We start from the raw sequence: 21,584 nt of genomic DNA on the forward strand, positions 1-21,584 counted from the left end.
GTTAATTAACTCAGCAGGTGAATTGAAATTGAAATTAAGTATTCTATCAATGATGTAAAGGGTGTGCTAGTTAGCTTTATCTCATTGCTTGGGATTTGTAGAGAATATGTTTTCGGAGGAACTAAACTGAATGTTCTTTTTATACTTTCTGTTTTTCAGAGGCCCAGAAGACACAATAAATGATTGTAAAATCCTTTTCATAGAAGAAATGTACAAGATCGAAAAGCCAGGAGCCTATCCATTGACATTTGGAGATGGAGATTTCAAAAGTATGGGTTTTTAAGTTATTCAACTAGAAGTACAAAACAAATTAATGTTTCTGTAGAAAAATAAAAGGATAAGCATGCAGAGGTAATAAAAGTGTTTTGTGTGTTTTAGAAAGTAATAACATGGAATCTTTAGTAGATTCCTGTGGAACAAGTATATTTGGCGTCTCTGTTAAGAAACTTAGCATCTCCGTGCTGTCAGTCATGAGTGAACAGCTAAAAATGTTCTAAATAAAATATACAGAATGAATTTGTAGTCTCAGTTCAGTCCCTCGACAGGTGTCCAGGTCACCAAAACTGCTCTTACAATTGACTTGTCATTTAAACTTTCAATAAATGAATAAATGTCAAAGATGGAACCAGTCTGTGGTGATGCACTCTAACTCTCTCATCGTGTCAGAATTACAAAAAAAACCCCACTTTGTGCAAAACCTGCTTGTACTATGGAAAAAATAATAAGTGTTTTTTCTTGCATAAGCTTCTAAGAAGGCAATCGTCATACCACCTCAACCTCCTCCTAACCATAAGAAGGAGTTGGTGGCAGCTTGCGTAAAAGTAGTGTGACATTTTATCTTGACTTTATAAATACATTAAAGTTAGGCGTGGTAAATGTATGTGATGGCAACACTGAACAATTGCACTGCAGCTCTACTACTGGGTATTGGAAATTATTATATATATGACTCCTGACTCCAAGGCATTTTTTCAGAACCCTTGTTCTGAAAGCAAGTCTGCTTATTCTGTTTCCTGTCATCTTAAAAAAAATCCATTTTTCAGAGGATTGAATACCATTTGTCATTGTATTCTTAAAAATGGGAATTTCTGTAAATGAACTTGTCACAATTTTCCATTACTTTGCTCACAGATTACTCACAGAAGAATCACTGTGACGTCAGTTTTCATTTTTATCTTGGTTACATTAAATGCTTCTTTGCAGTATCTTAAAACCTGGTTTTATTTTTTAAAGTGTAGTATGAGAAAAAAAAAACTTACAGATGCTGCTTTGCATTTATGTACCTACTTATTTTGTAATTGTTTATGAAACTTTTTAAAGGGCATATGAAATTACTTCAGTTATTTAGTTGTTCCCTGCAGCTACTCTGTAGTGAATTAATTTTTTTAATTGTGTGTGTTCGAGGGCATGAATAATTACTTGCTGACTATACAGAATTTTCTGCAGTGGCACAATCTAATCTGACATAAGTAGTATTTATGGTAGAATCATAAAATCATTTAGGTTGGAAAAAACTGTTGAGCCCGACCGTTAACCTAACAAAGTCCACTAAACCATGTCCATACGTGCAACATCTACATGTCTTGCAAATACCTCCAGAGACAGTGACTCAGCTACTTTGCTGGACAGCCTGTTCCAATGCTTCACAACCCTTTCAGTGAAGAAATTCATCCTATTATCCAATACCAGCTTTCTTGACCTATCATTTCTTACTTGGAAGAAGAGATGAATCCCCACCTTGTTACAGCCTTCTTTCAGGTGGTTGTAGAGAGTGATAAGGTTTCCCCTGAGCCTCCTTCTTCTCCAGGCTAAACAACCCCACTGGTCAAGGGCCTCCAACTAGATTCTGGTCTGGTTGCTGACTGCAGCCCTCTGAGTTCTGCCTTTCATCCAGGTCTCAAGCCACCTCATTGTCTGTTAAACTTCCTAATCTTGCCTATGAAGATGTTATGTGTGATAGTGTTGAAAGCCTTGCTGAAGTCAAGATAGACCACATGTACTGCCCTCCCTTCACCTATCCATCCTTATAGAAGTCTATTACATTAGTCAGACATGACTTTGTCTTGGTGACCCCATGTTAACTACTTGAGATAACCTTCATTTCCTCCATGTGGCCAGAACGGGCTGTTCTATCCTCTTTCCAAAAATGGAGGTGAGGCTGACTGGGCTCTGGTTTCCTGAGTCTGTCTTCTGGTCGTTTGTGATGACTGGAGTGACACTGGGTTTCCTCCAGTCCTCGGGCATCTTGCTTGTTCTCCAGAACCTTTCAAAGGTGATTGAGAGCAGCTCAGCAGTGACTTCTGCCAGCTCCCTCAGCACTCACAGCTGCATCCCATCAGGACTGGATTTGTGGTTATACAGATCATTTAATTGATCTCTAACTTTATCCTCTTCAACAAAGGGCAAGTCTTCCATCCTCCAGACTTTTTCTGTTACAGCCAGAGACTAAGGGCCAGCATTAACAATGAAGACTGAAGAACAGAAGGCATTCAGTAACTCAATCTTCTGTGTCCTCTGTCAGCAGGTCATCCATCCCATTCAGCAGTGGGCCCATGTTTTGCATTCCCTGACCTAGTGATACAATCAGTCTGTTGTAGAAGACCCCTAGATCAGACACAATTTGCCCTTGTTGGAACCCTGTTGGCTATCTTTAGTCACCTTGCTGTCTTCCATATGCTGTGACTTGTTTTCTAGCAGTCTCTGTTCTGTGACCTTATTTGGCACAGGTGAGGCTCACTAGTTGGTAATTACCAGGGTGCTGATTTTTACCCTTTTCCGTAATGGATATGATACACCTTTTCCTTCAGTCTTCGAGGACTTTTCTCTGACTGCCATGACTTTTCATGTATGGTTGAGAGAAGTTTAGCAACACATCAGGCACTCCTCTCAACCCTGGGATTCATCTCATTTGGTCTTGTGAATGATTTGCCTATGTCCAGATTCCTCAGGTGGTCTCAAACCTGATTTTCTTTTACAGTGGGAGGGACTTCATTCTACCTGTCCCAGCCTTGAAGTTAAGGGACTTGAGAGATGTGGAAACAGAGGTTACTGGTAAAAAGAAAGGGGAATGGAGAGGCAGGTGCATTTTCTTTATTCATTTTCTGACTAAAGTACCTGTAGAAGATGTTCTTTGCCAAGTTTAGCACCAAATATGCATTAGGTTTAGGTGTCCTGTCCCTACACATCCCCATACTCTGTCCTGGTTGTATATCACTGATTCCACTGCACTTCTCTATTACTCTTCTGTTTGACCAGGAGGTCCTTACTCAGTAGTGCTGGTCTGCTGCACCACTTGTCTGATTGCTCGTGTGTGGAAGTCGAGAGCTCCTGCACTCGTTAAGAAAAATGTCCTTGCAGAGCTGCCAGGTCTTTTCTGCTGCTTTGTCTCTTTTTCCAGTTTCCCAGGGAATTCCATCCACCAATTCCTTAACTAACTAAAAGTTTGGTTTCCTAAATTTCAGCATCCTGACTTTAATCTTTATTTGGCCCATAACCCTCAAGACTGTAAATTCCACCAGGGCACAGTTATTTCAGCCCAGGCTGTCATCTCTCCAGTGAGTTAATCTGTGCTGGTAGGCAGCAGGTTCAGTAGTGCTTAATCTCTGGCTGTCACCTGTACTAAAAAATGATTCTTGATGCTCTCCAACATATTCCTGGACTACTTACAGCTTGCCATGTTGCTTTTCCAGCAGATGTCAGTGTGACTGAAGTCCTCTAGCAGGATCAGAGCATATGAGCATGATGCCTCCTGTACTTAAGTAAGAACACTTAGTCACCAGGCTCCTCTCAAGCAGGTGGCTGATTATGAACATCCAACATGAGATACTCTTTCTTGGCTTGCCCTGTAATTTTCACCCACAAGCTCTTGACCTGTGTTCATTGCTGTTTATCAAAGATGCCTCTGTGCAGTCAGTCCATAGAGGGCAAACTGCCAACCTCTCTTTCCCTAATCATCTGTTTATAGCCATCAATTGCAATGCTCCACTCACGTGATTTGTCACACCAAGTTTCACTGATAGCTATTAAATCATAGCTTTGCACCTGCACAGTCACTTCCAATTCCTCTTCTTTCCCACACTACATTCATCTAATGAATGTAGAGATGTTTCAGCTGGACTATGAACTCTGTCACCTTTTTAGGGGAAAAAACCCTCTTGCCTTTGAGGCATTTCACAGGTGTTCCCCTGTTGATTCCTAATACATTAGCAGCCCCTTGACTCCCTGTTACTCAAAACTCCATCTCTTTCCTTTTGTAAGCCTAACTACTTCCACCTTTGAAAGTAAAAATATTTTTCAGAGTACTTCAGAAGGAGTGTAGCTATAGCACTACACTTAATATTTCAGCTCTCCTTAGAAAATTTCAGTCTGGAATTTCTCTACACAGAGATACTCCATAGGTATTTATCCACGTGGGTTGAATTTTCCACAAAATCTATTCAGTTAGGAGGGCAAATTTTTCCTCAGCAGGAAGGAGCTGAAATTTCTGCAAATGCATGGTTATTCCTTTCTTTCTCAGTACCCCTAGGAATAAACATACAAGTGTACAGAATCACAGAATGGTATGTGTTGGAAGGGGTCTGATGGAGCAGGAGCAGCTAGGGTAAATCACACAGGAGCAGATCCAGGTGGTTTTTTAATTCCTTCAGAGACAAGAGATTCTGCAAATGATTCCAGTGTTCTGCTACCTTCAAAGTAAAGAATTTTTCATGATGTTTGTGTGGAACCTCCTCCTGTGTTACCGTTTTTGCCTTTCTTTTCCTGTCCTGTCGTGGAATACCACTGAGAAGAGTCTGGCTCAATCCTTCTGACATTTACATTAATGAGACTCTCCCTCAGTCTTCTCCAAGCTAAACAGAGGCATGGCTCCCTCAGCCTTGTAAGGTAGATGTTCCAGTTCTCTGGTCATCCACTGGACTCTTTTCTTCTGTAGTTTCCTGTCTTTACTGAACAGGGGAGCCCAAAACAGGGTGCAGTGTTACAGATGAGGACTCACCACAGCGGAGTAGAAGGTGAGGAGAACCTCTTTCCACTTGCTTGTCACAGTCTTAATGTGCCCCAGGATGCCCATGGCCTGCTGAGCCATCAAGGCATTTTGTTGGCTCATGTTGAAATTCTTGTGCCCCAGGACTCCCAGGTCCTTTTTCCCCAGAGCTGCTCTCTGTCAAGTCAGTCCCCATCCTGTAATGGTACATGGGGTTGTTCTAAAGCAGATGCAGATCTCTACATTTACCCTTGTTGAATTTCTTGCCCAACTCTCCAGCCTGTCCAGGTCTCACTGAATAGCAGCACAGCCTTCGGGTGTGTCAGCCACTCCTTATAGTTTCATATCATCAAAAAACATGCTCAGAGTACTTTGTCTCTTCATCCAGGCTCTTGATGATGATATTGAGCAGAACAGACCCAGTACTGATCCCTGTGGAACACCACTAGCCAAGGGCCTTCAACTAGACTCCATATCACTGATCACAACCCTCTGAGCTGTGTCCTTCGGTTAGTTATCAGTCCACTTCACTATCCAGTCATCCAATCCATACTTCTTAAGCTTGCCTGTGAGTGTGCTATGGGAGATGGTGTTGAAAGCCTTGCTGAAGTAAAGATAGGCCACAGCCACTACTCTTCCCTCATCTATCCATCCAGTCATACCCTTGTAGAAGGCTACCATATTAGTCAGACATGACTGTGCCTTGGTGAATCTATATTGACTACTTGTGGTAACCTTTATTTTTTCCACATGCTTTGAGATGATGGCCAGAACAAGCTGTTCTCTGCGCTTTCCAGGGGTGGAGGTGAGGCTGACTGGCCTGGAGTTTCCTTGGTCTTCCTTCTTGTCCTTTTTGCTGACTGAATTCCATCCCTCCCTATCAGTGTTACAGTCAGAAAAGGCTTTCACATTGTTTTCAGTCCCCAAACCTTTGCTGCTACAGTAGCTAGAAGTTATGTGCTTTATAGTCCTGTTGCTGTCTGCCCCTATGCCTCTGACTGATAGAACTCCTCTAGCTAGAAGTTATGTGCTTTATAGTCCTGTTGCTGTCTGCCCCTATGCCTCTGACTGATAGAACTCCTCTAGCTAGAAGTTATGTGCTTTATAGTCCTGTTGCTGTCTGCCCCTATGCCTCTGACTGATAGAACTCCTCTGGATACATCAGGACTCCATCTCATCTTTCTACTGAAGAACCAGCTGAGTTAGATACTTACTTTGGCTGCTTATGTCCAAGAAAGCTAACTTGGAAGGAACTGATAAACAGCTACATAGTGACTCACAGTGAAGAAAAATAAAAGATAACAAAGTTTACCCTTGTATACTGTTCTCTTATGCTAATGAGAGAAACCTTTGGCAGCTCTCCATGTTTGAGGTTTGACAAATTAAGGTCTCTGTAAATACATCACAAGGGCAGTAGTCCTTTAATATGAAAGAAAAAAAAAAAAACTGTTTTCATAAGGACTAAATCTTTAACTGTGTGGGAACAGGTGACATTTTCTGTAAGCATAATTTGTTTCTTGTGCCCTCTCCTTTTGTCTAATATTCTGTGCAACAGCTGTGGAATAATGTGATGCTTATGCAGCCTCCAGAAGCAGGGTTTTAGGGGGATTGTTTGTTTTCATTTTTGTAGTGGGTCTGCTCTTAAAAACTTCTAATGAACTTACTTGTGACATCATGACCATCATTTAGTTCAGAAAAGATCCTTGAGATTATAGTCTTTGACTACTCTCAGTCTTCCAGTTCTTCCTCCTGTTTCTTCTACTTCTTTCTCCCCTTTTTCTCCACCTCTTCCCATTTTTCTTGCAGCTTTAATTTTTTTCATTCTTTTGATAAAAATTTTCTCCTGTTTTTATTCATCTTTGTTCTGTTTCCTCCTCCTGTTGCCTCCTGTCCCCACCTCCTTTTTGGATATTTTGAGTACTTTTGTCGAATATTTTGACAGGAGTAAGCTTGTCTCCGTATGACACAGTTGTCTTTGAGTAGACATTGTCAAACAGTTAATGAGTTCCTCAGACAGCTTTAAGTCCACAGCTGCGGGCTTAAAATTTATTCCAGGTGTTGATATTCCAGCTATTTCATAGAGTCATAGAATCAACCAGGTTGGAAGAGACCTCCAAGATCATCCAGTCCAACCTAGCACTCAGCGCTGGCCAGTCAACTAGACCATGGCACTAAGTGCCTCACCCAGCCTTTTCTTGAACATCTCCAGGGATGGTAACTCCACCACCTCCCTGAGCTGCCTGTTCCAATGGCAGATGGGCTGCCCAGGGAGGTAGTGGAGTCGCCATCTGAACATCTGTTACCTGCAGGTTTTGTTTTCCTTCAGAACAGTACCTGAAAGAACATTTTCTGTCCCTTTCTAATCTTTAAGATAAATGTTCCATTGTCTCAGCTGTGTAGATTCTTCAGCTTCCTACTTTCAACTTGTAGCTATGAAATAGTCTTTTTAGAGTTCTTTGGGCACTAATAATGCTCTTGTCTGAAGTAATCTGTCCTTTCTCTGGACTTACTACTTGTTGCAAACATCCTGTAAGTGTTAAGTCAGTGTTTCTTCTCATCTCCATATCTAGTTTAGGCTACTAAATATTTTGTTCTGTATAAAAACATTTTTTTCCCTGGGGGGCAAATGCCAGTGTTTTGTTTCTTACTTGGTTCCTGGGTCCAAATTTCCAAGTGAGCTGAAACAGAAGGTGTTTCTTTGTGTTTAAACTGCTGCAGTGAAAGTACTGTGGGTTAACCCTTGTCCGTGATCTCTGACTGCTACTTCTATCAAACTGTTAATTTAGTTTAAGGAAAAGAACTCTGTTCCAAATTGTAGTTTCATCTACTTTTAACTGTTACCAGTAACCTAACTGGAATTACTTCATGGCTGTACTTAAGGAGACTCTAACCACAGATCTTTGTAAAACTCCATTTTTAAGGGAGAGTGTGCAGGTGGCATGTTGGGAATGGGAGGGGAGAAAATAAGAGAAATTACTGAGTAGTCACTGTTTTTACTGCTACTTTATACAGCAGCAAAAATCCCTCTAGCCTTCATAGTCAAAATTCTTGTTATACGCAAAAAGCATTTTCAAGGTGGGAGTGTTCTTGTGCAGAAATATGGTTTTTGCTGTAGATACAAAAGTGCACTTCTCTAAGATACCTGACATTTGACTTTTTCTCTTCTGTTGACAGGAAAAAGTGGCCCGGAATGCAAGCACTGTAGGGCTGATCCAGACAAGGAATGCCGATTTTGTTCATGTTATTTGTGTGGTGGAAAACAGGATGCTCACATGCAGCTTCTCTGTGATGAGTGTAACATGGCTTATCATATATACTGCCTGAACCCTCCCTTAAGCAAGATACCAGAAGATGAGGACTGGTAAATACACAAGGATGACTTATTTATCTGTATAGCAATACAGATAAGTAAGTTCTATACATGACACCTCTTTGTTCTTTACACCTCATCAGAGACAATACTGGAGATTTTTTTCTAATTCTGATGTGGTTTTCATCTGTCTGCTTAATACAAGCCTTGTGTCTTCTGTCATGGTTAATCAAATCATTCACAAAGGGTTAGTAGTAAGCTTTAATGACCATTATGGAGTTTCAAAACTGGTGTGTTCACTTTGTTCATTATGATCATTGTGATCTTCTGTAACATTATCCGATCTAATCCAGCCTTTTAATTTTGTTCAAGCTTCACTGCTTAAAAATTCCTCTTAAGATCAGCCTTCTCTTTCACTTCATCCTCTGTCCTTGTTACTGTCCCAGTGCCCTTCCTGTGTCTTCTTGTTGCCTGTGTTCTGTTCATTCATATTTCTATGGCAGGACCACCACCTTGCTATTCGTCATTTCTACCAGCTTGAAAATTGGCGTTGAGTCCAAATAATAGTACTTTGAAGTGAATCTGTGTGGACCCATTAATGGCCCATTAAGTTGTCCTGGGTTCTGTACCATTTTCTGCCTCTAATAGTTGTCTACAATTTACACTGCTGGCATTTATCACCTGCCTGTGATTTACAAGAGACACTAATCCTTTATAATTAAGTAATGAACAGAACTTTATTCAAATAGAGTTTTCCATTATATAGACATTAGTAAATATCTAAGATGTCTATGGATGAATTTTATGGAATGTCTTTCTTCCTTGTGATTAATTTTTTTTGTTAAAATCTGTGTAAGTATTTTGGAAATGTTAACTTTCTCTAAATAACTCAATCTCCTGTGTGGCAGATGCCACAGTAGGTTTGTTTGTTAGTCAGTTCCTAATGGCCTGCATGTTTCCTGGGTCACTGTGTTTTTTTTATGTGTGAGTTAGTAATTGAGACCACTAACATTGATAGGTGTTTCTCAATGTGTACATTTGGCCTTAGGGATACTGCTAGGTATTTTCTCATTAAATTAATGCACGGGGAGAGATGTATTTGCTGGTTTTGGAGGAACTGCCAACTGAAGTACTATCTGGAAACACATTTTCAGTAACTACTAGAAATATGTATGAGTTAGTTGAACTAAAAATAGCTTTTATAATAGAACATTGTCTGTGTGTCTTCCACTTCCTGCATATGCAAAATAATCACAGTGTTTATTCAACAGTGTTTATTACACAGTGTATTGATCTGAACTTTCTCCCAGATTGGCATTCTGTGCATGACATCTTCTTGCTTCCTACTACTTGTCATTATAAGTAAGTTGATGTTACATGTCAGAAACCACTCATACTATACAAATGATTTATTCCTGTCTGCAGTTTATAACAGTATTTTTACCTGGTTGCACCTGTCCTTTGGATATAGCACCTGAGAAGCTCTTCTTTAACTTCATTCAGAATATTCAGTGAGACAATCTGTCTGGAAGTACATATCTGTTTGGTCCATCTATTTTTCAGTTGCTCTTACTCACAGAACCAGCTCTTATCAAGTATTCTAGCAATAATAAAATCCATCTATTTTCCAGTACTAGTCACAGAAGACTTTCTGGTAAACAAAACAGTGTAAAATTTGACGAACTTTCAGCAGGGGCTAAGCCTGCAGTTTGAGAAATGATGTTAAGTTTCTGTTTTGGAGATTAAGATGCTCTATATGTGAAATGGTATTTTATATTCCATACAAAACTCAGTTTAAGAATTACTAAGGTAATATGGTTACTCTGTCAAGACACAGGGAATGCCGTCACTAATTCACTTTGTGAATTTGTGTTATGTCACGTTCCTTCATTTACGTGGTCATTGCATACTCTTTTTTACAACCATATCATCATTCAAAGTCTTACTGTTAGACAACTTCAGCATCTCGTTTTGTTTTTAATTTGTTTTCGTCTACATAGCTTCATTGCCTTAATGATTCAACACCCTTACTGACATAGTGAAACCTGTTCTTGTAAATATTAGTCGTTTATTCTTCTATTCTTATTCACGTACAAAAGTTAATTAGTAAAGCCCTAACAGTGGTAGTAATGCTAATCGTGGTACTTATCTAAAGTAGGTTACCAATGTTAGTGTAGATTGTGCTTCCTCCACGAGTGAAGTGTGGGCCAAATCTAGCTCATGTGAGCCAGAAACACAGAGAATTGCCTTTGCATTGACATTCCTGGAGTTGGGTAAAAACATACTAGAAGCAGCAAAAGGACCAGTGTGCTCCATTTGTCTCTCTGATGTAGCCACTGTGTGTTCATCTCTCCTGTTTTCCTAGCAGGATGACTTTTTGTTAGCTGAAGTGAGGCTCAGCGTTGTGGAGTGAGTGTATGTGTCTTCACATATTACATAATACCTTGTCTATTGCACTAGAAGCAAAAAATTAGGGTGCAGTGGACAGGATGTAGAAACAAGCGTGAGTACTGGTTATCACCATAATCTGTTATCAGCTATGTTCTGTACGTGATCTAAGTGACAGAGGGCAGAAGGAAGAAAGAACACAGGGGATATGGGGACTTCTTACATATCATATGAGAAAGAATAATTAAAAGTTTTGACTTTGCACTCTACTTTGAAGTATGTTGCAATGCCCTTCTCTAAAAGTTGCCAGCATTTGTTCATGTTGGGTTCGTTTTTGTATGCCATAGGCTTCAGCTGCTTAAGACTGGTATGTGTTTGCTAACTTGAAGTATTCAGTGAAGATAAACAAATGGACACTATTTTGGCTACAAGAAATGTATTGCCATTATTATTAAGTAATTGAGAATTTGCTAAAACCTTTTTTTAGGTATTGTCCTTCCTGCAAAAATGATTCTAATGAAGTTGTAAAGGCTGGAGAAAAGCTCAAACAGAGTAAAAAGAAAGCAAAGATGCCATCTGCCAGTACTGAAAGCCAGAGAGACTGGGGCAAGGTAGAGTGTATTTTAGAAACAGCTGTTAACTCTGATTGTTCATGTATGTGCTACATCTATAACTCTACTTACATATGCACTACACAAAATTCAGTACTGGGCTGCACAGACGATAAGACAATGTTTAATCTTGCCCACTATCTACTGGCATTTAAATCAATGGGAGAATTATTAAGGTGACTAGAGGTAAAAAAAAAAAAAAAACAAAAAACAAACACCCTGATCCTTCCTGCAAACCCACAAACATGTGTTGTTTAATTAACATTCTTTTAAACAATTGTTAACATATTTTAAAGTATGTGTTTGTTACAGTCATCTGATTTCTTGACATCTGCCTTGAATTTGCAAATAGTCTTCAATATTGTAATACTAATTAATTTAATCTGATGTGTTTTTAGGGCATGGCCTGTGTTGGTCGTACTAAGGAATGCACTATTGTTCCTTCAAATCATTATGGACCTATACCTGGTGTTCCTGTTGGGACAACCTGGAAATTCAGAGTCCAGGTATGTTGTTTCAGTGTGGGCTGTATCTGAAGTAGTATGAAGGAACATAATGAATGGGTTGAACACTAAAATAAGTTTAGATTGACAGTTGCCATTCTCACCAAGGCTAAATAAACCAAGCCTGTTATGATTGTAACATTGAAAGTAATGCTGATAGTAGCAAAGGTTGAAGTGGGATACAACTAATGAGAATTTGTCACTAGGATGAAGAAATTTCGTGTTAAAATGAAGTTAAATATTTGTTGGCATGTTTTCTGAAGGGTATTTCACATGAAGTGATTGTCCCACTTAGAAGTTGCAGATTATGAAAACACAGACTGTGGAAAGGTAGATTATGAAAATGTTATCTGATGTCCCTATAAATTGCCTCCCTTTTGGATTTTTTTGTCGTATGTAATGGACGTCCAACTCTTGCTTTCAGGGTGATGATCAGCTTTGGAGAAGTGTAAACTTATACTGCTACTGAAATCAGTGTGTGTAGTGTCATCTATCCATTCAACCTTCACAGTTTCTCAAACTCTCATTTTCTGTTGCGTTTCTTAGACTCTGTGGTAAACTAGATTGGTAGAAAAAAACTGGCAGAAAGGTAATCTCACCTGGGGTAGGGTATGAGGTAATTTTCTCAGTCCATTTCACTTTATGGTTGTGTAGGCACTGTGACAATACTCAGAGGGTCAGGGGAAAAAAAAAAACAACAAACAAACAGGGAGAATGGGACAATTTCATTTTTTGCTAGCATTAATTTTTTGGTGGTTTCAAAATGTCCACTGAACATCAAACATTGTTACATTTCCCCCAGCTCTTTATCTGATAGCATGGATTTTGTTTGTTTGTTTCTTTGGCTTTTTATGTTCTTTTTTACACAGGGAAATGTATACTTTTTTGTTTCCAAAATCAGTTCTTTGTCTTGTGCATGTGTAAAGGTATTAAATGGAATGTTTTTCATGATACTTGAAAGAGTAGAATCAAGATGGTTTTAAATTGCTTGAGGAGGAAAGCCAAGAATCCAACTCTTCTGTTTTGTTTTCTGAACCTCTCCTCACCTACTTTCTTATAAAAAGAAAATATATTTTTTTACTGTTCAATTGGAAGAAGAGAGCACTTTACAGGAAGTTTTCTTGTAAGAGTTGTCTTCCAGCGCTGTATGAAAAGCTCTATTTGTAAGGCTGTACAAGTTTTAAGGCTGATACATTTATCAATGGTTTTAAGTTTTTCTCCTTACTGCAAGTCCTAGTGAAGCAGTTGAAACCAAAACTAGTTCTTTCATTCCTTTCCCATTTGCTATCCTTCATGAGCACTACCACTGATACAACCATAGATTAAATTTATCATGTAAAATTATCCTGCTCATCATACAATTTTATACAAAGGTACTTGCTTAAGACCAAAATTCAGTTTTGATTCTTTGGGATATTTCATTGAACTCTTCTGTAGGAGTCTGAAGAATGTTTATGTGAAAATAATTCAATAATTCTCTTTTTGTTGGCTCCCAGGTTAGTCTTGTAAATAAGAGCAGCTTCTAAAATCACTGTGAAAATCTTGAAATCAATTTTAATTTTGACTGCTTGAACAATAATTGAAATTAGTAGCTCACCATTCTACAGGAATGCCATGGGCGACACAAAACCTGATAATTTCCAGATCTTTCTGGTGCTGGCAGGAAAAGAGAACAAAATTAGAGCACTGCTTTTGTGAGAGAATCAAGCAGAGAATGCTTATATGTATATAGACTAGACATGGAAAGGCAATTACCATTTCAATTCTGTGCTCAAGTGGTTGGTTTTTTGGTGGTTTTTTTTTTTTTTTTTTGAAAGTTCTGCATAGAAATTTGGATTGCTCTCTTGTTTCTCACATGACTAGACCCTTGTATGAGATATGAGTTTGTCTCAGGAAATCTGTTAGGATTTAGAGAGTGTAGTTTCTTTTTTTCTGAATTGTGTCTTTTTGTGAGACACAAATTCTCTGTTCCCCAGAAGTTCAGTTCTGGGCCCCCCAGTTTAGGAGGGACATTGAGATGCTTGAGCGTGTCCAGAGAAGGGTGATGAGGCTGGTGAGAGGCCTTGAGCACAGCCCTACGAGGAGAGGCTGAGGGAGCTGGGATTGTTTAGCCTGGAGAAGAGGAGGCTCAGGGGTGACCTTATTGCTGTCTACAACTACCTGAAGGGTGGTTGTGGCCAGGAGGAGGTTGCTCTCTTCTCTCAGGTGGCCAGCACCAGAACAAGAGGACACAGCCTCAGGCTGCACCAGGGGAGATTTAGGCTGGAGGTGAGGAGAAAGTTCTTCACTGAGAGAGTGATTGGACACTGGAATGGGCTGCCCAGGGAGGTGGTGGAGTCGCCGTCCCTGGAGCTGCTCAAGGCAGGATTGGACGTGGCACTTGGTGCCATGGTCTAGCCTTGAGCTCTGTGGTAAAGGGTTGGACTTGATGATCTGTGAGGTCTCTTCCAACCTTGGTGATACTGTGATACTGTAAATTGACTAAATTTTCTTCCTGGAGAGAGCATCTAAATAGCGTCTTTAGAGTGAATTACTTAACAGCGTTCAACTTCCATAAAAATAAATTTAATGAAAGAAAGGAGGGAGGAATAAATGAAAAAATGCTTGATACATCAGGAAGGAGGAGCAGAACAATAAGGGCTTTCTATTCAGCATACTTGTAAATGGTTTGGAAAAATTGGCAAATAGCTGATGAAGTTAGTTGAGAATGCTAGGTTGTTGTTGATGTTTAAATGTATGATATGTAATGAACTTTCAGCTACTTGTTATTTAGGAAAGAGATCATCTAGTAACTAATTCTAAAAATATGTCACCTTGACACCCAGTAGTGATCACCAAGTAAATAAAGTGTTAAATTATTGTGGAAAGAAGAGTCAGGAAAAGAAGATCTAGTAATGTGAACAACTGTGAGGGTTTCATAAACCCAGGAAGACTTAATCATGCAACAATATTGAAGATGTGATGCTGTGTATATGGCTATACAATTATGTACAATACAACAAAAATCTCTATCTGCTTTGAATTGTTCTAAATGGTTGTGCAAGTGGAGTACAGTAGTGAGTACATACTGCCTATGGAAGGAATCAAGGAGATTTTTCCCAAAGAAGAAAGTGCATCTTCACGTCTTCCAGTGCCACTAGTGTCCCGCATTGTTCTTCCTTACTTTTGACTGGTCTGTCTGAAAACAAGTGGGATTTTCACTTTCAGTGGCAGTCTTACATTAGCTGTTTACACAGACACCCTTCTACAATATTTTAAACAGAAAGGAGATTGTTAGAAATTATTGTAGATGGCTGGTTGCTTGAAAAGAATGCTAGAACCTGTTTTCACATGTTGCCAGGTGAGCGAAGCAGGTGTTCACAGACCACACGTGGGTGGAATTCATGGACGCAGTAACGATGGAGCTTATTCACTTGTATTAGCTGGAGGATTTGAAGATGAAGTGGTAAGTCATGTATGCCAGTGACAGCTTTGTTTGTTCTAATGTATCAGTGTTTGTTCTTGATCCTGAAGCTAACACTATGCAGCTACTGATGACAGACAGAGTAATTTTTAGTATTTGGGGGAGAAATATGTAAGAAAATATTTCTTAAGAGCGTGCTTATGCTCATGGTTCTACTCAAGCAAAATATGTCAATTGCAGCTGGATTTTACTTTGCCCAGGGTAGGTAAATTACAAAACACTTTTGGATTCTTGAATCTTTAGTTTTGGAACCTTTGGAATCTTTAGTATTATTTGAAATGTGATGTTGTAATTATATGCAAATTGTGAGTTTATTTTCTGATTGGGACATTTTTATTATTTTCAAGACAGATTGATGCCTCTTCCTTCAGGTTTAGCGCTTCTAAATACATGATACATTGTTTTTAAAGAAGCAAGAATAAAAGGTGCATGTTACTTCATTCTATTAAGTTCTGGGCATTCTTGACTCCTGCTGATGAGTGCTTTCAACATTTCTTAGGAAAGTCTTGGTGTCTTCTGTTAAAATGCCTAAAGGAACTCCAAAAATCTTCTGCTTTGATGGTAACAACCTAGTGGAGCGATGAAAGTAATTGTGCTGCTAAACAAAACAGTAACTGGATCTGACTTTCATCTTTTGGTGTTGGCCAACATTTGTTTATTAATAGATTGCTCTTTTCTGCAAATAAGTAAAGGTTGCACAAGATACATCTCTTTCTGTAGATCTGTGATCTCAGATGGGATTTTGAATCATGCATCATGTGAAGGATAAAGCAGCAAGCCATCTGATTTTTTTTAAACATGCCTAGCTGTTAGTCACAAGGAAAAATGACACTGAAGAAAGAAATAAGTGACTGAAGTGGCATCAGAATGTAATGTATTCGTTGCCAACAGCACTTACTAGCTGCTTCAGTGTATTGCTTCTGAAGGTGTCTGTGCCTCTTTTTGAAGAAGTCCTGTGAGGAGGTACTTGCTGGTGCTGGGATATGTATGTACTATGTACTTGGAGTTAACTTCAAACCCTGTTCTAGGACCCTTAGCCATTGGATGGTCCTCAGAGTACTGTGCTAAGTAGCTGCACCTGCCTTGTCAGGTCACTATATACTGTGTTTTTAATTTGTGCTTTACTTTGTGCTTACTTCTGCACGTGGAAAATGTCTGTGTGTTAATCTCCCTCTTGTAAATATTTAACCTTGGCTTTTAGCAACAAGTGACATGGATTGCCCATCTAAAATAGAGTATTACAATAGTTAGCTGTATAGTCTTGGGTATGTTAACATTGCCAATCTCCTGGTCTTGTTCTGGATAGTAACCGTAATGCAAACATCGGTTGAAACAAATGGGAAGTCTTTCAGGAATGTGGAAATCTTGAGAATTACTCAGAGTAGAATAACATTTCAAAACCAGATGTTGGGCATTAATAGTGGTTGTGTGTTGTGGAGGGCCTGTAGGCCAGAAAGCAGGCTTATCTATGCCTGATCTGCCTGGACATGTCTCTCTGCCTGCGCCAGGGGTAAACGAGCACAAAGGGGCACAACAGACCGGGGCCATAAAGTCAGTTGCCCAGGACACTTGTTTGTGCAAGTCCCCACATGCCCAGCTCATGTCTCCTGATGTAAGCCCATGTGATCCCCATATTTGGGATAGTCCAAGCAAGTGCCTTTTGCCCAGTATGGTAAGGTTTGGCTGACTGCCAACCTGATTGGTCATTCTAGTGGCCAATGAGACCATTCACTCTCGGCCCACACTGAATAAATAGGGGTGCACAGGCTCATGTGCAGCCTTCCCCACATTACTTGCGCCTCTGACGTATTGCTTGCTTGCTGCCTGCATACTTCCTTGCAGCTTTATGCCTGCCTTTATATGATTGCCTGGTGTGTGCCATTGCCACAAGTTGCCAGGTGCAGAGCCACTTGTCTGCGTTCAATCAGCCTGAGGAGCCAGCGTTAGACCTGTGCTCAGACTGCACAGAATCCTGCCTCTGCACCCAGAGATCCTGCCTGCCTACCCTTGGAGAGAGCAGCCAGCAGGATCCAGCCGCATAAGGTCAGAGACTGCCACTTCCCCTGAAACGGGAGAATTCCAGCCTTAAAGTCCACAGGCAGAGATCCTGAAGAATTTGACCCTTGCAATAGGCTGTGACGTAGCCCAGAGGGTGATTTCTTGTTAATCTGAATTGTAAGTAAATACTTGAAATGCCTCTCTAATTTCTGTTACCTGTGCCATAAAGCAGACAGCAGCTTTCAGCTCAGCTTTGCTTGGCAAATTGTGTAAGACCCCAGGTGGCATTAAGCCGTGGGGAAAACTCTCTCTCTGGTAATAGATTCAATGTTTGCTAGTTATTAATAAGTTTCTGTAGATATATATTCCCATAATGTGGCATCCTGGCCTGCATCAGGAATGGTGTGGTCAGCAGGAGCAGGGAGGTCATTCTGCCCCTGTACTCTGCACTGGTTAGACCACACCTTGAGTACTGTGTTCAGTTCTGGGCCCCCCAGTTTAGGAGGGACATTGAGATGCTTGAGCGTGTCCAGAGAAGGGCGATGAGGTTGGTGAGAGGCCTTGAGCACAGCCCTACGAGGAGAGGCTGAGGGAGCTGGGACTGTTTAGCCTGAAGAAGAGGAGGCTCAGGGGTGACCTTATTGCTGTCTACAACTACCTGAAGGGTGGTTGTGGCCAGGAGGAGGTTGCTCTCTTCTCTCAGGTGGCCAGCACCAGAACAAGAGGACACAGCCTCAGGCTGCACCAGTGGAGATTTGGGCTCGAGGTGAGGAGAAAGTTCTTCACTGAGAGAGTGATTGGACACTGGAATGGGCTGCCCGGGGAGGTGGTGGAGTCGCCGTCCCTGGAGCTGCTCAAGGCAGGATTGGACGTGGCACTTGGTGCCATGGTTTAGCCTTGAGCTCTGTGGTAAAGGGTTGGACTTGATGATCTGTGAGGTCTCTTCCAACCCTGATGATACTGTGATGCTGTGATGTCTTCATAACTATGTAAAGAACAATTTAATATTAAAGTTCAGTGGTTGGGTGTGGCGAGAGTTGGAATATTGGACGTTAATAAATATATATATATTTATAAATATCCTCTTGCATTAATTAATTTTTCCTCTGTGCCTAATCGGCGTAGGTCGCAGAATGCCCCATCCGCGACATTGTGCAATCACAGTGTCGGTGAGAAAAGTATTTGGACTAATGTCCTAGGTTGAGACTATAGGGTTAAAAGATCCTCTGGGGACTGGAAGATTGTTATTCAACGCCATAATTCTGCTATGTCTTTCTAAACTCACAACAAGGTCAGCTTGTTCTCCTTCCCTCCTCCTCCTGCTCTGTGTCTGGCAGGAGCCACTTTATCAGGAAGGACATGTAAGCAGTAGGCCTGTTTTGGGGCCTCCCGAGGCTTGTTTAGGCCTCTTGTATGGCAAAGGCACTGAGGGCAGGGGACACACGGAGGATTGGAGCACTGGGGAGTATAGATTTAGTTTTTTTGGGATTGGGGAAAACTAAAGGGAGATTGCCAGGGATGTGGTAATTGCTTTGTAATATCTTTCTCTGTATCTCTCTCCACATATAATCATGTGTTTTTTCTCCAATTTGATTTGAGAGTTTAGTTTCTGTTGGCTACCTTTAAAAGCCATGACAACTAGGCTGTTCGTCAAAGTGAGCAGCCAAAGAAATGTCACTTCTGTAGCGAAAAGTCACCCTCTTACTGCTTATATTCTGTGTGACACTGTAACCTTCCACTGTCATCCAGTGCTAAAACAGCTGTTTATTTTCAGAACTTTCAAGATCTGTATTTCTGCCGAGTTGAGGTAGTGTTGTAAGATAATAAATAAATTGTTATATGTGCTTAGGCTTATCTGGACAGAGATTGTATCTTCAAGCAGCTCTGCAAATCTCCAAACTGAAATTTAGAACCTTGTGGAAAATAATATCTGCTGTGATGATTCACATCTTGTAAAATACTCTGAGAGTATAGAGAGAACAGCTTCTCTAGTTAAAGGACACAAGGCAAATATACTCATGGCTTAGGTTCACTGATACTGTGTACCAAGCTCATTCAGTGTCTGGAACATACCAGCATTCACGAGTCACTTTGTGAAATGTCTTGGTGTCCGTTTTAAATGTTCTGGGCCTTTGCATTAATCAGTTCTAAGGTGTCAGTGCAGCTGACAAGTTACTGCACTCGTCTGAAGCAGTAAAACTGAAAATGAGCAGTTGTTTATCTCCACAGCTTTTCCTGAGGTCTATGAGGATAGAGCATTTTAGAACCTCTGTGTTGGAGGACTTCATCAATTCACCAGTGCTGAAGGCGCAGTGCTCTAGTGAACTGCATACATAAATGGCTTTAAATCCAAATTAAGTAGCAATAGTGGTCTTACACCTGAATAGTTTATATCCAAAAACTACAGTGATTAGCAATTTATCTTGATCCGTGATCTGCTGATTTGTTAACCAGTTAACCTGCTGGATTTTCCTGCGTCACTTGAATCCGTCGTGAGCCCTTGCAGAGGTGTGACTTTTCTGAGTTGTTGTGCTATGCTGATGTGCTAGTTTGAGGCAGAGTAGAATGTTTTGGTAAGAAAAACTAGACCATAGGCTGTAAAAAAAAACCAAACACAAACAGCGGTGATGTCTACTCCCCTCAGAGTCTCGCTGAAGAAGAATGTAAACATTAGATAACACTTTCACCATTTTGTCTTCACTCTCTGGCTGGGCTCTGGCTGAGCTGCATCTCCCTAACCTCTCCTGCCAACTCACCATTGCTTCTTAACCTCTTGGCTGCACCTCTATTCTTCCTTAGGACTGGGGTAAGGTTGAGAGGAGCAGGGGGAAGGTGCAGGGGTGTTTGAAAGCCCCTCCTGGGGACTCAGGTTTCTGGGAGGGGAGTTGTGCTTCTGTATTACTTTTTACCTTGTATATTTCTGTATATAACTGTATATACTGTAAATATCTGCTTAGATATTGTACTAGCTGTAAATAAATATCTTCATTTATATTCCCAGAGCCCGACTGAGTCTAGTTTGGGTATTTCTAAAGTGTGGGGGGGTTGGTAACACCCAAACCACCACATATTTTATTTGGCTTCCCCAACGTGGGGTAAATCCATTTGAGTGACTGTTAATTAACTCTGGGAATCAGAATGAAGCTAATAAAGCAGCTATTGTACTTGGTGGGGGCTCTTACGTGGTCTGGTTTCTGTTTTCTTGCATTCAATTGGATCAAAGCCCAAACTGTTTCTTACTTTCTTAATGTAGATTATACGAAGGCTAAAGCTAAAGTGACAATCACTATCTGGTCCTGGGGTTATCTCCTTCTTGGGTATGCTGGTTTTAATGTCACTGAAAATCTTACCAGTAACATTAGAAGGGTATTTGCCAATAACTTTACAAGCAACCAAAACACTGCCTTATCTAGAGCACTGATGAGGGTGATTCACACCAGAACTGAGATGCCAGACATTTGTTCAGGTTTTTGTTCATGTAAAACTGTGATGCTTCTCTCGTATGTTATCCTGGGTCTTATAGTTTTGATTTTCATATTAATTCTGGCATTATGTGTGAAAAATTCAAATGCAATGTCTGTAAGAACTAGGAAAGTCTCTGTCTCGAAAGCGAAAGGAACACAATCTCTTTCCCAGCAAAATTCAGGGACATCTGCCATTATACCTCCCTCTTCAGATTATGGGAAAACTGCCAATGTTCCTAACAACAAAGATAATAAGACGTCAGGGTAGGCAGGGGTCCCAGGAGCACAGGCAAATAATGCCACTAATAATAATACTAATAACACCAGCTCAGCCAGTTTGAATCCCCAACCAGCAGACCAGAACCCTGTTAATTCTAAGGCACATCTGAACTCACAGACCTCAGGCCAGACCCCCAATGATTCAAACCCTCCAGTAGACACGTCCAAGTCTGTTGCTGTGCAGGCCTTTTTGGCACCTGCTAAGGCAAAAGCCAAGACACAGCTTTTGACAAAGTGTGGTTCAAAGGAGGATGTAAGAGAGGGGACCTCTGGTGAGCAAGAGGAGGAAGAGGAGGCATTTAATCTTTGAGACCTGGTAAACATGCTGAGATCACAGTACTCAAATGAGAAGAGCGCTGTGAGGTTGGCTGCCAAGAAAGAGGATGGTTCCAATGAGTTTAAGAGTGCTATGAGGAAGGTTCTGTTTCTAGGCCAGGGACAACCAGATCAACAAGAGGAAGAGGAGAAGGATGACATCCAGAACTCCAACGATCCACTCAGAGAGGTCAGGGAAGTTAGAAAGAAATACTCAAGGGAATCAGGTGAGCCAATCCTAAGCTGGCTGTGAGATGCCATAGCACTGGTGC

General features: G+C 40.6%; 1 protein-coding gene across 2 annotated transcripts in view; it reads left to right on the forward strand.

Annotated features, from left to right (window-relative positions):
- UHRF2 (ubiquitin like with PHD and ring finger domains 2) overlaps nucleotides 1-21,584 on the forward strand; it is a 109,997-nt gene that overhangs the window by 63,728 nt on the left and 24,685 nt on the right. For both annotated transcript variants that reach the window (XM_064140861.1, XM_064140862.1), the window contains exons 5-9: nucleotides 160-269; nucleotides 8,156-8,342; nucleotides 11,167-11,290; nucleotides 11,689-11,796; nucleotides 15,134-15,238. In XM_064140861.1, the coding sequence (XP_063996931.1) occupies nucleotides 160-269; nucleotides 8,156-8,342; nucleotides 11,167-11,290; nucleotides 11,689-11,796; nucleotides 15,134-15,238 (634 nt within the window). The remainder of the gene's footprint in view (nucleotides 1-159; nucleotides 270-8,155; nucleotides 8,343-11,166; nucleotides 11,291-11,688; nucleotides 11,797-15,133; nucleotides 15,239-21,584) is intronic.

The sequence above is a fragment of the Pogoniulus pusillus genome, chromosome Z, assembly GCF_015220805.1.
Source record: "Pogoniulus pusillus isolate bPogPus1 chromosome Z, bPogPus1.pri, whole genome shotgun sequence".
In the NCBI taxonomy this organism is placed as follows: domain Eukaryota; kingdom Metazoa; phylum Chordata; class Aves; order Piciformes; family Lybiidae; genus Pogoniulus; species Pogoniulus pusillus.